At 44.6% G+C, this 15,562-nt stretch overlaps 1 protein-coding gene across 1 annotated transcript; it reads left to right on the top strand.

Moving 5' to 3' along the window:
- Positions 1-4,735: 4,735 nt before the first annotated feature.
- Positions 4,736-13,446, top strand: KLHL40 (kelch like family member 40). Its single transcript, XM_081970207.1, has 6 exons — positions 4,736-5,975; positions 8,354-8,514; positions 9,436-9,543; positions 10,735-10,920; positions 11,992-12,138; positions 12,763-13,446. The coding sequence occupies exons 1-6, from the start codon at positions 4,836-4,838 to the stop codon at positions 12,872-12,874; spliced, it is 1,854 nt and encodes a 617-aa protein (XP_081826333.1). The 5' UTR covers positions 4,736-4,835; the 3' UTR covers positions 12,875-13,446.
- Positions 13,447-15,562: the final 2,116 nt, after the last annotated feature.

Below are 15,562 nucleotides of genomic sequence, written 5' to 3'. Positions count from 1 at the left end.
CATTGGGAATTTTTTTTCCTTTCTTCCTTCTCCCTCTCCCTCTCTTTCTTTCTTTTCATCCATTCTTTCTTTTTCCTTCCTTCCTTTTTCTTCCCTTTTTCTCTCCCTCTTTCCTTTTCATCCATTCATTCTTTCTACTTCCTTCTTCCTTCTTTCACTTCCTCCATCCATATTCTTCCCCTCCTCTCTGTGTCCTCCTTTTCTTCCTTCCTTCTTCCTCTCTTTCTTTCTTTTCATCCATTCATTCTTTTTCCTTCCTTCCTTTTTCTTCCCTCTTTCTCTCCCTTTCCTTTTCATCCATCCATTCTTTCTCCTTCCTTCATTCTTCTTTCACTTTCTCCATCCTTCTGTATTTCTCTTATTTCCTTCTTCCCCTTCTCTCTGTCTTTCTTTCCTTCCTATTTCTTTCCTCTTTCTCTCCCTCTTTCCTTTTCATCCATTCATTCTTTCTACTTCCTTCTTCCTTCTTTCACTTCCTCCATCCTTCCATATTCTTCCCTTCCTCTCTGTGTCCTCCTTTTCTTCCTTCCTTCTTCCTTTCTTTTCATCCATTCTTTCTTTTTCCTTCCTTCCTTTTTCTTCCCTCTTTCTCTCCCTTTCCTTTTCATCCATCCATTCTTTCTACTTCCTTCTTTCACTTTCTCCATCCTTCTGTATTTCCCTCTCTTATTTCCTTCTTCCCCTTCTCTCTGTCTCTTTCTTTCCTTCCTATTTCTTTCCTCTTTCTCTCCCTCTCTTTCCTTTTCATCCATTCATTCTTTCTCCTTCCTTCCTTATTCCTTCTTTCCCTTCCTTCTTTCCCTTCCTCCATCCTTCCGTATTTACCTCTCTTATTTCCTTCTCTCTGTCTCCTCCTTTCCTTCCTCCCTTTTTCCTCTCTTTCTTTTCATCCATTCTTTCTTTCCTTCCTTCTTCTCTCCTCTTTCTCTCCCTCTCTTTCCTTTTCATTCATTCATTCTCCTTCCTTCCGTCTTCCTTCTTTCACTTCTTCCTTCCTTCTGTATTTCCCTCTCTTATTTCCTTCTTCCCCTTCTCCCTCCCTCTCTCCCAACCATGTGGAAATGAAGATTACTCCAAAGAGCTGGGAATGTATGCAGCTGGTGGTCAAAAAAGTCAAAATGGCGGCCATGCCTGTAATCAATGTCTTTATGGCCCTTGCACAAGCGAAGCCTCCTGGCCGCCATGTTAACTTCTTTGACTATCTCTTGCAGGCATCCCCGGAAGCATAATCCATCTCAAGAGGCCTCCTGCAAAATCCTGAAGAGAAGTGAAGTCAAACCAACAACGGAACTCAAGACTAGGTGTGAAGGTTAGTTCTCCGAGCTTGTGGGTCGGTTTCTGAACATTTCGTTAGCAGCATCTTCAGCGGAGTTTAGGGGTGTCATGGAGCCACAAGATTCTCACTTGACGCAGCCACACCTGAACCACTTGCAAACAGAACAACACTGACACCCCTTAAACTCCGCGGAAGATGCTACCTGGCCTGGTAATGAAATGTTTGGAAACCAACTCACAACCTTGGAGAACCAACCTTTGCCCTCGTCCTACACCTGAGCTACAGGTATTCGTCACCATTCAAAAACCCAACATTGCCCTGCTAACTAACTTACATTTACAGGCACCAATTGCGACAACCTGACAGCTCCATATTGCCCTAAGAGTTGTCCTCTACTTACATCCGTTTGTTTAGTGACCCTTAAAAGTTACAGCAGCACTGAAGAAAGTGACTTATGGCCACCTTTTCACACGTATGACCATTGCAAGCATCCCCGTGTCCATGTGATCAAAATTCAGACTCTTGGCAACGGACCCCTATTTATGACGGTCGCTGTGTCCCAAGGATCATTTCCTCCTTTTGCGACCTCCTGACAAGCAAAGTCAATGGGGAAGCCAGGTCTGCTTTACAACCGTGTGACTAACTTAACAACTGCAGTGATTCACTTAACAACTATGGCAAGAAAGATGATAAACAGGGCCCAGGGCCCAACTCACTTAAAAAAAACCTTCTTGCTTAGGTATGGAAATCTTGAGCTCAATTGTGGCCGTAAGTCGAGGAGAGGTAGTCCTCGACTTATGATCACAACTGAGCCAGAAATGCTCCGATGCTAAGCGAGACAGTTGGATTCCATTTTACGATTCTTTTGCCACAGTTGTTAAGTGAATCACTGCAGTTGTTAACACAGGTAGCCAGGAATCCTGACCAGGGAAACTGAGTCACATGGATCTTGGTTTTGAAAGAACAGAACAGAATAATAGAATGGAATGGAATAGAATGCAGAATATAATAAAATGGAAAATAGAATAGAATAAAACAGAACAGAATAGAATAAAATGCAGAATGGACTAGAATAATAGAATAATACTGGAATGGAAGGGTATAGAATAGAGTAGATAGAGTAGAATTAGAATTAGAATTCTTTATTGGCCAAGTGAGATTGGACACACAAGGAATTTGTGCATATGCTCTCAGTGTACATAAAAAAAACATAAAATATATTCATCAAGAATCATGAGATACAACACTTCGTGATAGCCATAGGTTACTAATAAGCAATCAAATCATACTAGGAAACAAATAAAAATATAAATTGCAAAGATGCAAGCGATATGGTTGTAGTCATAAGTGAGAAGAGATAAGTACTAGAAAGAGAAGAGAAGAATAATAGTAATGCAGTCTTAGTAGATAGTTTGATAGTGCTGTGGGGATTAGTTGTTAAGCAGAGTGATGGCATTCAGGGGGAAACTGTCCTTGTGTCTAGTTGTTCTGGTGTGAAGTGCCATATAGTGTCATTTTGAGGGTAGAAGTTGAAACAATTGATGTCCAGGGTCAGATAGCAAAGATGGTCAGTCAAGGATTGGCTGACTGTACTCACAGCTAACAGCCTTCCTAACAGCCGAGTCAGAATCTAAATGAGCCTCTGGATCTTCTGGAATTTTGCAGAAGGATCTATAGTTAGATGCCACCTAGAAGCTGAGTCATGTAGTGGAGATGATGCCTAGAAGAGACAGAAATCCCCACTTCACATGATGAATGAGTCCTCTTCTTCGCTCTATGATATTGACCGGCATTACCCCTCACTGTTGAGTCAAAAGCTGGCTTGTGTTATCTCATACACGATACAATCAGCTGGAAGGGACCTTGGAGGCCTTCTAGTCCAACCCCCTGCCCAGGCAGGAGAGACACTATACCATACCATACTCTATAACTCTTCAAAACATGGCTGGCCATCTGTTAGAAATGCACGAATGGATCTTGCGTTGGTCTAGTGGTTAAAGCACCAGGTTAGAAAGAGGGAGACAGTGAGTTCTAGTGCCATATTAGGCAGAAAGGCTCGGTAGCTGACCTTGGGCCAATTACTAGACGACAATGAATTCTGCTGTCTTAGCCATGAAAGGCAGCTGGGTGACTTTGGACCAATCACCAGAAGATGGTGAATTCTAGTCCACCCTTAGCCATGAAATGAATGGCCTTCTGCCAACCCCTCTCTCTCGGACCACACCACCTCACAGGGTTGTTGTAGTGGGAGAGGAGGAGGAAGGTATGTTGAATGTGTTATCTGCCTTGAGTTATTTGTACAAATAATAAAAGTGGGATACAAACAAATAGTATTATATTAAGTTCTATTCTATTCTATTGCATTCCATTCCATTCCATGTTTTCTATGTTATTCCTATTCCTATTCCTATTCCTATTCCATTCCATTCCATATTCTATTCTATTCTATTCTATTCTATTCCATTCCATTCCATTCCATTCCATATTCTGTTCTGTTCTGTTCTGTTCTGTTCTGGTCTAGTCAGTCAATTCCATTCCATATTTTCTATTGTGTTCTGTTCTGTTCTATTCTGTTCCGTTCCATTCCATTCCATTCCATATTCTGTTCTATTCTATTCTATTCTATTCCATTCCATTCTGTATTTTCTATTCTGTTCTGTTCCATTCCATTCTGTATTTTCTATTCTGCTCCATTCTCCTTCCATTCTAATAATATAAATGTAGTGTCATAGTATAGTATAATGTAATGCTATATTGTGTTATACTGTTATTATATTAAATATTATATTACATTGAATACATAAAATACAAATTTAATTTATTCACTTCATCCATTTAAACAAAACTGAAAAAAGAAAAACACTGTTCCTTCCCCACAAACCTTTTTTTTTTGGGGGGGGGGGGGAAGGGAGATCCTACTTGACTCGGAGCAGTTTTCTTTTAGCCACCCCAGAGATCAAATGTCTTCCTTCCTCGTTTGTTCTGCTCTGGATATTTTTAGCCTGTGAAGCTGAGCTCGGGGGATTTAGGAGAAGAGAACTGTGGCCTCTGTGTCTGTGTGTGTGTGGCCGCTTGTGTGTCCATATTTGCACAAAGGTTTTGTGAAGAAGGGATCAAACTGTTCCTCTTGATTCCTGACTTCTGGGCTAGCTTTGCTATCAGCTGAATTCTCAATTTTGCAGCCTTCGTGTCGTTTTTCACACTCTCATTACTCTTATTTTTCTCACTGGATATTCTTCGGGGAAACATGTTCATTGGTGTGAGACACATTCTGCTCACAGGCTAAAGTTACACACCCAGCTGTTAGTCAGCCTTCTGTGTCATCCTCTACCCCCACGCCCAGCCCTCCAGTTTCCCCTATTAAAAGGTGATCGGCTTACACATGGTCCATATATATATAAATATATATGCATATATTTATGCTTCTCTATATAAACCCCTCTGGCTATTTGAAGCCGAGCAGATAGCATTAGTAGCAGAACAAAGGTTCCTTCGGTGTTCTTCCAGGAAAGCCAACGTGGGCTACTCAGGTTCAAGGAATTTTTGAGAGGTTTCCACCATGGATACGTCTTCACCGATGGAACAAGCTGAGGAGATGCGTCTCTATCAGCAAACGCTTCTCCAAGATGGGTTGAAGGACATGTTGGACCATCAGAAGTTCCTTGACTGTGTCTTGAAAGTGAAAGGGAAGGAATTCCCATGCCACCGATTGGTCTTGGCAGCCTGCAGCCCCTACTTCAGGGCCATGTTTCTCTCCGACCTAGAGGAAAGCCAGAAGAAGGAAGTCAACTTAGAAGATGTGGATCCAGAGGTCATGAGTAAGATCCTCCATTACATCTACACCTCGGAGCTGGAGCTGACCGAGCAGAACGTTCAGGATATCTTCTCGGTCGCTAACATGTTCCAGATCCCTTCTATTTTCACCGTCTGCGTCTCATTCCTTCAGAAGAGGCTCTGTCTTAGCAACTGCCTAGCCATCTTTAAACTGGGATTGATGCTGGATTGTGCCCGCTTGGCGGTAGCTGCCCGGGATTTCATCTGTGACCGGTTCTCGCTTATCTCCCGCGATGAGGAGTTTTGCCAGCTCTCTCCTGACGAGCTGATCGCGGTCATCTCCAGTGATTCCCTCAACATCGAGAAGGAAGAGTTGGTCTTTGAGGTAGTCATGAAATGGGCCACAGCCAAGGACCGGGACAGCCGTGTCAAGGCACTTCCGGTGGTCTTTGAAAGCATCCGCTTCCGTTTGCTGGACAAGGCTTACTTTAAGGACAAGGTGGAGAAGAACGCTGTGATCAAATGCAACCCGGAACTTCTCAAGAAGATCCAGATGGTGAAGGATGCTCACGAGGGGAAGCTTACAATGGTGAAGCAGAAGAAAGAGAAGAAAGCCGAGGACCAAGTGGTCAATGGACAATTGGACAAAGAAGAGACTGAGAAAGAAGAGGAGACTTTGCCAGGGATATTGAACGATACGATGCGTTTTGGGATGTTCCTTCAAGATCTTATCTTCATGGTTAGTGACTCAGGAGCTGTGGCTTATGATCCAGCAGCCAACGAATGTTATTTTGCTTCCCTTTCTGCTCAGATTCCAAAGAACCATGTTAGTCTGGTCACACGAGAAAATCAGATTTTTATAGCCGGTGGACTTTACTACAACGAAGATGACAAAGAGGATCCGATGAATTCTTATTTCTTGCAGGTATTAAGTCTCTCTTCACTTTGGCAATGGATCTGGGGGTCTCGCTCACAGCTTGGGGTCTCCTAAACTTGCTTTGGGAGGGGAATTCATTTCTCAGTTTCACTCAGGGCCATGTTTACCCCAGTCCAGGTTCAAACCGGCTTCATCCTTAGTTCCAACTGGTGTGTCATCCTATTGAGGTTGGGAGAGAGGGACCCTTGCATAAGTGTGACACATGCCAAGTTTCCCTTGCGTGGAATATTATTAATTTGTCAAGAATGCAACAACTGCCTCTCTGGATGAGACAAATGTCTGTCTGACCCAGGGGGCTGTTTCCAACAGGTGACGGTCAAATGATTCTGGAAACTGATGGTCACAATCTTGTCTTGCTGAGTCTCATCAGCATTTCACATTCAGAAGTAGCTCTGGTGGCCTTGGAAATAAAAAGATAAATCGAATGATATTGCTCTAGCCAAGAATTCTCTCTCTCTGTCTCTCTCTCTTTCTGTCTCTGTCTCTGTCTCTCTGTCTCTGTCTCTGTCTCTGTCTCTCTCTCTCTCTCTCTCTCCTTCTCCTCTCTCTCTCTCTCTCTCATGTGTATGTATCTATATCTATTATATCTATCTATCTATCATTATCTATCTATCTATCTATCTATCTATCTATCTATCTATCTATCTATCTATCATCTATCCATCCATCCATCCATCCATCCATCCACCCACCCACCCATCCACCCACCCATACATCCATACATCCATACATCCATACATCTACTGTATCTATCTTCTATCCTATCTATACCTATATATCACTTATCAATCATTTAACATCCATCATCTTTATCTAATATCTGTCACCTATCTATCACCTATCTATCTATCTATCTATCTATCTATCTATCTATCTATCTATCTATCATCTATCATCTATCTCCTATCTATCTATCATCTATCCATCCATCCATCCATCCATCCATCCATCCTTCTATCTATCTTCTACCTTGGGATATCATTCTATTTACTTTTTATTATTTTATATATATACATATACATACATACCCCCCCACACACATATATATACATACATACATACATACATACATACATACATACATACATACATACACGCATACATACATACATACATATATGGATTTGAGTAAAAGGCTCAGATAACCAAGTATTTTGCATTTCAAGGCAACTGAATCCCTTCCAAGATGTAACTGGGATGCTGTGGATAATTCCTGCATTTTAGACCAAATCTAAGGACAGGCTTAGAGCAGCATATTTCAGCTTTGGGAACATTAAAATGTGTGAACTTCAACTCCCAGAGTTCCTCAGCCAGCATTTACATTTACACAGGTCTTAAAGTTGAAAAGGTTGAAAACCACACTTTCACAGTTTTATTCAAAAATTGCACGAGCCGTTCAACCCTTTATTAAGAAGTGCATCCATCTTTGGAAGGCAAGCATGAGGGTTATTGGCACCAGGGTCAAAAAAGTCAAGATGGCAGCCACACATGGGGGCCATCAAACCTTCCATCGCAATATTGCAAACACTCTCTGTTTTGACCAGGCCAGATTTAGTTAGCAACCAAGGAAGGCGCGAAGCAAAATTATCAATGTTCAAATTACACACATTCTGAGATGGCCATGCCCACCAGGGCTGCAGCAAGGAGGTAAAAAACTCAAAACGGCTTCCATGAATGTATGATCAAAGCCCGATTCTTTTTAACTGTATGCAATGCATGACAGCAGTGTTTCTGGCCGCCATCTTGAATTTTTTTACTGTCTCCCTGTGGCTGCCCTGACGACAGCCATTGGGGCAGGAAACAAGACCCTTCCCCCATGACAGCCATTTTGTGAAGAAGCCCACAGCATACTGTCCCCTTCTTAATCTACTCCCTAGTCTCCAATCAAGGCTCCCCCAACAAACTAGTGTTAAATCATCATTGATCACAGATAGTCCTCGACTTACAGCACTGAAAAAACAGACTTACAACCGTTTTTAACACTTAAAACCATCACGTGATCAAAATTCAGACACTTAGCAACTGACTCACATTTATGACGGTTGCAGTGTCCCGGGGACCTGTGATCTCCTTTGGCGACCTTCGGACAAGCAAAGTCAACGGGGAAGCCAGATTCGCTTAAGAACGGTGTACATCACTTAACAACTGCAGTGATTCGCAGCGGCAGGAATGGTCGTAAAATGGGACAAAACTCGCCTAACAACTTTCTTGCTTAGCACAATGGAGATTTTGGGCTCCATTGTGGTTGTAAGTTGAGGACCACCTAGTCAGAAAAATGATCAAATAATCGGGTGGCTTTCAAAGAAGAATGAGGCTGCGTTCATAGGATGGAGATATCCCATGGCTGTCTTCTCTTTGCTCGGCAGTACGACCACCTTGATTCGGACTGGCTGGGGATGCCCCCGGTACCCTCTCCCCGTTGCCTGTTCGGACTCGGAGAAGCTGAGAATTCCATCTTTGTGGTTGGTGGGAAAGAATTAAAGGAAGGGGAACAGACCCTGGACTCCGTTCTGTGTTATGACAGGCTGTGAGTAAATTTTTGGAGTGCTGGGGGGGGGGGTGAACTCGCTGTTGTGGCCCACCAGCAGAGCTGGCAGCAGACTCAGACAGTGAGGAGGTTGGGGAGGAACATGGGCCAGTCCTGGAGTCTGGGGAAGGCTCTGATGAGGGCTCTGTGTTGGAGGCAGAAAGGGGGCCAGGGCCGTATGCCAGTTATCAGCTGCCTTCGGAGTCAGACATCAGTGGGGCAGAAGAACAGCTGGAGCCTGTTCCCAGTGTGTGCATGCGCAGAGTTGCCAGACGAAGGGAGCAGCTAAAGAACAGGGGTTGACTTGGGAGGAAGGCCACAGATGAACAATGAATGGCCCCTCCCATAGGAAATAAAAGAAGAGCAAAAGGAGAGTGGAGTTTGCAGGAGACATTTAGTTCGCTTCATTGGTTCATGACCCTCCGAGACTCCTTGCCAAGTTCTGCAGATATCAGCCTAGCAGCTCTCCAAGCCAGATAAGGTCTGTGACTGTAAATCCTCCCTTGAAAGACTTTGCTGGATGTGAATGAGTAGAATTCACAGTCAATTAATAAAAGGTTTTTTTTTGTCTGGACAAGGAGTTGCTTCAGGCTCTCGGGAAGCCTCGGTCAGAACCGTCTCTTTATTGGAGGAGGCATAACTGATGGGTTTCCCCAGGGAGAATGAGTCGGAACTCAAGGCGGCGGGAGCGATATTTCCTTATGTGTTCCAATCACCGGCCATCTCTGAGCCAACCGATTGTGAACTGGATTCCTCCTGCATTGCCCGATCACATAGTTTCATTGCGAAGCACCGAAATCCAGATGGTTTATTTATAAAATACATGGTGGGGGATGTAATGCACAGACAAGCTGCAGAAACTGTACGTTTGATGTGTCACCCCAAAGGTCCCCAAATCCAACCCTCTCCTTCCTCTTTCAGGTCTTTTAAATGGGGGGAAGCAGACCCCCTCCCATATGCCGTCTACGGTCACGGGGTGGTGTCCCATAATGACCTGGTCTACTCCATCGGAGGCAAAGGAACAGACAGGTAAATTTGGGCTTGTTGATTAGCGGCATTCGTTAGTCAATGGAACGGCTTCCCTCCCAGAGTTGCAGGTGCTCCAATGGGGGGGGGGCGGGTTGAGAAAAGATTAGATAACCATTTGTCCAGGATGGTATAAGAACCCCTGCTATGGACAGAGGTGGGTTGGTTTGGAAGACCTCCAAGGTTCCTTCCAGCCCTATTATTCAATGAGTTTATAAAGTAGGGAGGGAGAGAGGGAAAGAGAAAGAGGGGGGGAATGGAAAGAGGGAGGAAAGGAAGAGAAAAGGAAGAAGAAAGAAAGGAAGGAAGGAGCAAAAAAGAAAAAGGGAGGGAAATAATGAAGGAAAGAAGGGGGTAGGAAGGGAGGAAAGGGAAAGAGAAAGAGAGAGGGGGGAAATGGAGAGAGGGAAAGAAAGAAAGAAGAGAGGGAGGGAGGGAGGAAGAGATGGAAGGAAGGAGCAAAAAAGAAAAAAGAGGGAGGGAAAGAATGAAGGAAAAAAGGGGGAGGGAGGGAAGGGAAAGAGAAAGAGAGAGGGGAAATGGAGAGAGGGAGGAAAAGAAAGAAAGAAACGAGGGAGGGAGAGGGGGAAGGAAGGAGCAAAAAAGAAAAAGAGGGGGGAAACAATGTAGGAAGAAAGAGGGAAGGAAGGAAGGGAGGGAGGGAAGGGAAAGGGGGCAATGGAGAGAGGGAGGAAAAGAAAGAAAAAAGAAGGGAGGTAGGAAGAGAGGAAAGGAAAGAGCAAAAAAAAAGAGGGAGGGAGGGAAGGAAGGAAAGAAAGAAGAGTTATTACTGTTGTTGAGTCACCTGACTTTCTGACATGCTATCAACGGGGAAGCCAGATTCACTTAACAACCATGTTACTAACTTAACAACTGCAGTGATTCACTTAACAACTGTGGCCAGAAAGGTCGTGAAATGGGGCAAAATTCACCTAATAAATGTTTTGCCCACCAACAGAACTTTTGCAGTCGTAAGTCGAGAAGATGATGATAATAATGATTAGAATAATAAATAATAAAAGGTTGATTCCTAGGACGCTGGCAGCAAACCGAATCAACCATTAGCCCCACTCAATGGTATTTGTGATGCATTTTTGAATGTTCAGTTGGCTGAGTGTCATGTCTTATGAATAAAGTATATGTAGTAATGAAATTAGTTTGGAAACTATTTTTCATTCCTCTTCTCGGCTGCAGGAAATGTCTGAATTCATTGACCATGTACAACCCCAAGAAGTTTGAATGGAAGGCATTGTCGCCCATGAAAGTCGCTCGTTCTCTCTTCGGGGCCACAGTCCATAATGGTAAAATTTATGTGGCGGCAGGAGTGACCGATTCTGGTTTGACCAACTCAGTGGAAGTTTACGATATTATGATGGATAAGTAAGTGGAACCTCATACCGCAGTGTGTCCCACAGGCAATCTGGGTGCCTTCGATTCAATTTGCAATTCGTTTCTTCATGGAATTGCATTGTTTATTGTTCGTTAAATGTATTTCTTTATAACCCACTTTTTATTGTTTTTACAAAATAACAGTGGACAGATCCAACACACCTAACCTCCTCTTATTTTTCCCACAACAACTCCGTGAGCTGGGTTGGGCTAAGAGAAAGAGACTGGCCCCAAATCACCCAACTGTATTTCGTTGCTAAAACGGGATTAGAACTCACCGTCTCCTGGTGATTGGCTCAAAGTCATCCCGCTGGCTTTCATGCCTAAGGCAGGTCTAGAACTCACCTGGTGATTGGCTCAGTCACCCAGCTGGCTTTCGTGGCTAAGGTGGGACTAGAACTCACCATCTCCTGGTGATTGGCTCAGTCACCCAGTTGGCTTTTGTGGCTAAGGCGGGACTAGAACTCCCTGTCATCTGGTGATTGGCCCAAAGTGGTCCAGCCGGCTTTCATGTCTAAGAGAGAACTAGAACTCACCGTCCCCCACTTTCTAGCTGCCAAGAAAGTAAACAACCCCCTCCCCGTGGAAAATAAATGTTAGATTAGAGAGTCAGGAGCCCGAAGTCGTATAATGGTCAGTTGGAAAAAGAAATTCAAGATGGAGGTGCCCGAACGCATCAAGCAATTAAAAGGACCAGCGGGAAGTTTGTCCTTGCAGACTTACAAGATTCTGTTAATGTTGTCTTAGAACAGAGGTCTTCAAAGTTGACAACTTTAAGACTTGCGGACTTCAACTCCCAGAATTCTCCAGCCAGCAGAGCTGGCTGGAGAATTCTGGGAGTTGAAGTCCGCAAGTCTTAAAGTTGCCAAGTTTGGAGACCCTTGACCGTAGAATTTTTGACTCAAATGTCAGTAGGATGAAATGGTGTAAATGTTGTTGCACGCAGGCTAAGGGACTAGTCCTCATCCAGCTTTCAAAATGATTTGAATTGGAAGTTCCATTTCTTTTTTTTCTTTTTTTTTTTAAAAAAGGGGTTTTGTTTCCTCTTTTGCAATTCGATAGGTGGGAATCTTTCGTTGACTTCCCCCAAGAACGCAGTTCGGTCAGCCTGGTCAGCCTCAGGGACACGCTGTATTTAATTGGCGGTTTTGCCACCATCGAGACCGAATCTGGAGAACTCGTTCCCACCGAGATGAATGATGTCTGGAGGTGAGAAAACTTTGAATATTAGTGTCCCTTTTCCTTCCTTCCTTTTAAAAAAAAAATAATCATTTTATTACAGCTTACAATTGCAAAGATAAATTTAGAAGGTAAGCAAAGAAAAATTGCAAGGCGCTTAGAGACACTGAAAGGGAATGGAGAGCCATATAAATTCTAGGAAAGAAAGAAAGAAAGAAAGAAAGAAAGAAAGAAAGAAAGGAGGGAGGGAGGGAGGGAGGGAGGGAGGGAGGAAGATGGATGAAGGGTGGAAGGAGGAAAGAAAAGAAGGAAGGAGGAAAGAAAAAAGAAATAAACAAAAAGGAAGGAAGGAAGGAAATGAAGAAAAGGAAGGAAGGATGATGGATGGAGGTTGAGAGAGAGGGAGGAAAAAAGGAAGAAAGAAAAGGAAGCAAAGAAAAAGGAATGAAGGAAGTGAAGGAAGGAAGAAGGAAGGAAAGGAAGAAAGAAAGGTGAACCAGTAGCATTTTTTACTAGCAGTTCGGGTGAACCGGTCCAAAGCAGTAGCATTTCACCGGTCTGTATATCAAAAAAAATTTTTTTTAAAAAAAAATCTTGTAGCACAATTGAGCCAACCGAGATTCATTCATAAAGGTTTGTGTGTGTCTTTTCCAGGTACGATGAAGAAGGGAAGAAGTGGGAAGGAGTCCTCCGGGAGATCCAATACGCCTCGGGGGCCACATTTATCCCCGTGCGCCTCAACGTCCTGCGGCTGCCGAAGATGTGACCGGGTGACGGAATCCCTCTCCGATCTGGGGGGCCTTTCACACACGCCCCTCCTTGCCTTTTTCCATACCTACTTTGAAAAGTCTCCATCACGGAGCCTCGATTTGGTTTCGTTAGGTTGAAATAACAAGATGCTGGTTTTGCAAAACCTTGTCTGTTGCCTCTCTCAGGAAACAAGGATGTGGGCACGATGGTTTGTGTCCACGTTGCGTTTTTGGGGTGCGGTGTGACAATCTGTGCAACCAGATTTTAACATAGTCAACTCGAATCTGTCTATATAAAAATGGCTGTTTGTGTGTGTGTGTGTTTGTGTTCCAGCATAACTCTGGAACGCCTCGAGCAATTTCAACCAAACTTGGTACAGGTCACTTAATCTCTGGAGACAAATATTGTGGGGGTAAGATACTCCTAAAATCCCTCGGGGATTTTTGTCTTCTGTTAAGATACAGCCTGTTGTGCATTAAAATGGCTTCTACCATACCGCTGTAAAAATGGCTTCTACTGTTCAAGCGCAGTGGAGTTGCCATGGTAGCGTCTTCACAGTACTCCACAAGGGGGCTCCCTCTGGTAAGGGGGAAAACCCAACATTAGAAATTATGTTTGGTCCAGACATTTCCCCCCTATAAATAAATACCTGGGCAACGCTGGATTATCGGCTAGTCCAGCGATGGCGAACCCTTTTTGGCTCGCGTGTCATAAGTGGGGAGGAGCGCAGGGGGGTTGTGTGTGGCCGTGCCGCACCCATAATGCAATGCACAATCACCCCCAGTGCGCGTGTGTGCACTACAGGTGTGACCCCCCATTTTTACATGCTTTTTTCGCGCTCCCTAGGCTCCAGAGGCTTTATAGGAGCCTGGGGAGGGCGAAAACAACCTCCCCCGCCCCCCCGGACACCCTCCGGAGGCGTCAGGAAAGCATCCGGATGGTCCCTGAAGCCTTCGGAGCGCTCAAAACGACCCTCCGAGCAAACCGGATGTTATGTACTATAGTTTTCCCTCTGGTCCGTTTCGCTAGGAGGTGCTGTGCTCATTTCTGATTACTTGTTTGACAGCCGGCATATATAAAGAGCTGTCAAACAGGGCTCAGCTGTTGCCAGTTAGCTGAGACACGCGAAATGTGTAGTGCCGTGTTTGGCAACCTGTTATAATTAAACTGTTAGCTAACTTAAAGGCCAGGCTCGCCTCCTTTGTCCACCCGTGTTCTCCCAGCTAGAACACCGGAAGTCACTTCCGGGTTGCTCGGAGGCTCGTTTTAAGCGTTCTGAAGGCTTCAGGGACCGTCCGGAGGCTTCCCTGACACCTTCGGAGTGCTCAAAACGACTCTCTGAGTAAACTGGAAGTCCGGTTTGCTCGGAGGGTCGTTTTGAGCACTCCGAAGGTGTCAGGGAGGCTCATGAAGCCTCCAGAGGGCCTCCAGGGGGTGTGGGGGAGGGTCTTTTCGCCCTCCCCAGGCTCCTATAAAAGCCTCTGGAGCCTGGGGAGGGTGAAAAATGGTTTTAAAAAAGGTGAACTCAGCTGGCCAGCGCACGCATGCACGCTGGCCAGCTGACAGGGCAGCGCCTTGCGTGCCCTGACAAATGGCTCCGCGTGCCACACGTGCCATAGGTTTGCCATCACTGGGTTAGTCTGATTATGATGGGGCTTTTCTGTTCAGTCGTGTCCGATTCATGGCGATTCTATGGGCAGGGTCTCTCCGATCTTGCACTAATGGTAGTCCTCGACTTACGACCTCAACTGACCCCAATATTTCCGCTGCTAAGCGAGACAGTGGTTAGGTGAATTTTGTCCCGTTCGCATGACTTTTCCTGCTGTTAATTGTTCAGTGAATCACCGCAGTTATTACCTCAGTAACACAGTTGTTAAACGAGTCAGGCTTCCCCGTGGATTTTGCTTGTCAGAAGGTCACAAAAGGGGATTGCGTGACTCACGGGGACACTGCGACCGTCATGAATGAGAATCAGTTGCCAAACATCTGGATTTTGATCACACTGAACACGGGGATACAGCAATGGTCATGTGACGGTTTTCAGGGCTGCTGTAACTTTGGACGGCCACTAAACAATCTCTTGTAAATTGGGGACTGCCTGTACTTTAGTCAATGGGAAAGCCAGATCAAATCAATTAAAATAGAGTTGGAAGAGACCTTGGAGGTCTTCTAGTCCAACCCCCTGCCTAGGCAGGAAACCCTATACCGTTTCAGACAAATGGCTATCCAACATCTTCTTAAAGACTTCCAGTGTTGGGGCATTCACAAACTTCTGGAGGCAACTTCTGTTCCACTGATTAATTGTTCTAACAGTCAGGAAGTTTCTCCTCAGTTCTAAGTTGCTTCTCTCCTTGATTAGTTTCCACCCATTGCTTCTTGTTCTACCCTCAGGTGCCTTGGAGAATAGTTTGACTCCCTCTTCTTTGGGGCAACCCCTGAGATATTGGAACAATGCTATCATGTCTCCCACAGTCCTTCTTTTTTCTAGACTGGCCATACCCAAATCCTGCAGCCGTTCTTCGTATGTTTTAGCCTCCAGGCCTTTAATCATCTTAGTTGCTCTTCTCTGCACTTGTAAGTTGAGGAATCTCTGTATTGCTAGGATGAGAAGGTAATTATTATTATTTAAACAAAAACCCTTCACCTTTTTAATGATAAACCTTTGTGGGAACAGAAGGCATTTTTGGCTGACTGTAAAACACGT

Source organism: Natrix helvetica, assembly GCF_964273705.1.
Source record: "Natrix helvetica genome assembly, chromosome: Z".
Taxonomy (NCBI): Eukaryota; Metazoa; Chordata; class Lepidosauria; order Squamata; family Natricidae; genus Natrix; species Natrix helvetica.
The sequence above is the reverse complement of the archived record's forward strand: the minus strand, read 5'-3'. Positions and strand labels throughout refer to the sequence as shown.

Bases quoted from the DNA above. Each gene is read 5' to 3' on its own strand.
- KLHL40 (XM_081970207.1), top strand. From the start codon at position 4,836: ATGGATACGTCTTCACCGATGGAACAAGCTGAGGAGATGCGTCTCTAT. The intron at 5,976-8,353 runs GTATTAAGTCTC...TTTGCTCGGCAG, and splicing joins TGAATTCTTATTTCTTGCAG to TACGACCACCTTGATTCGGA. The intron at 9,544-10,734 runs GTAAATTTGGGC...TCTCGGCTGCAG, and splicing joins GGAGGCAAAGGAACAGACAG to GAAATGTCTGAATTCATTGA.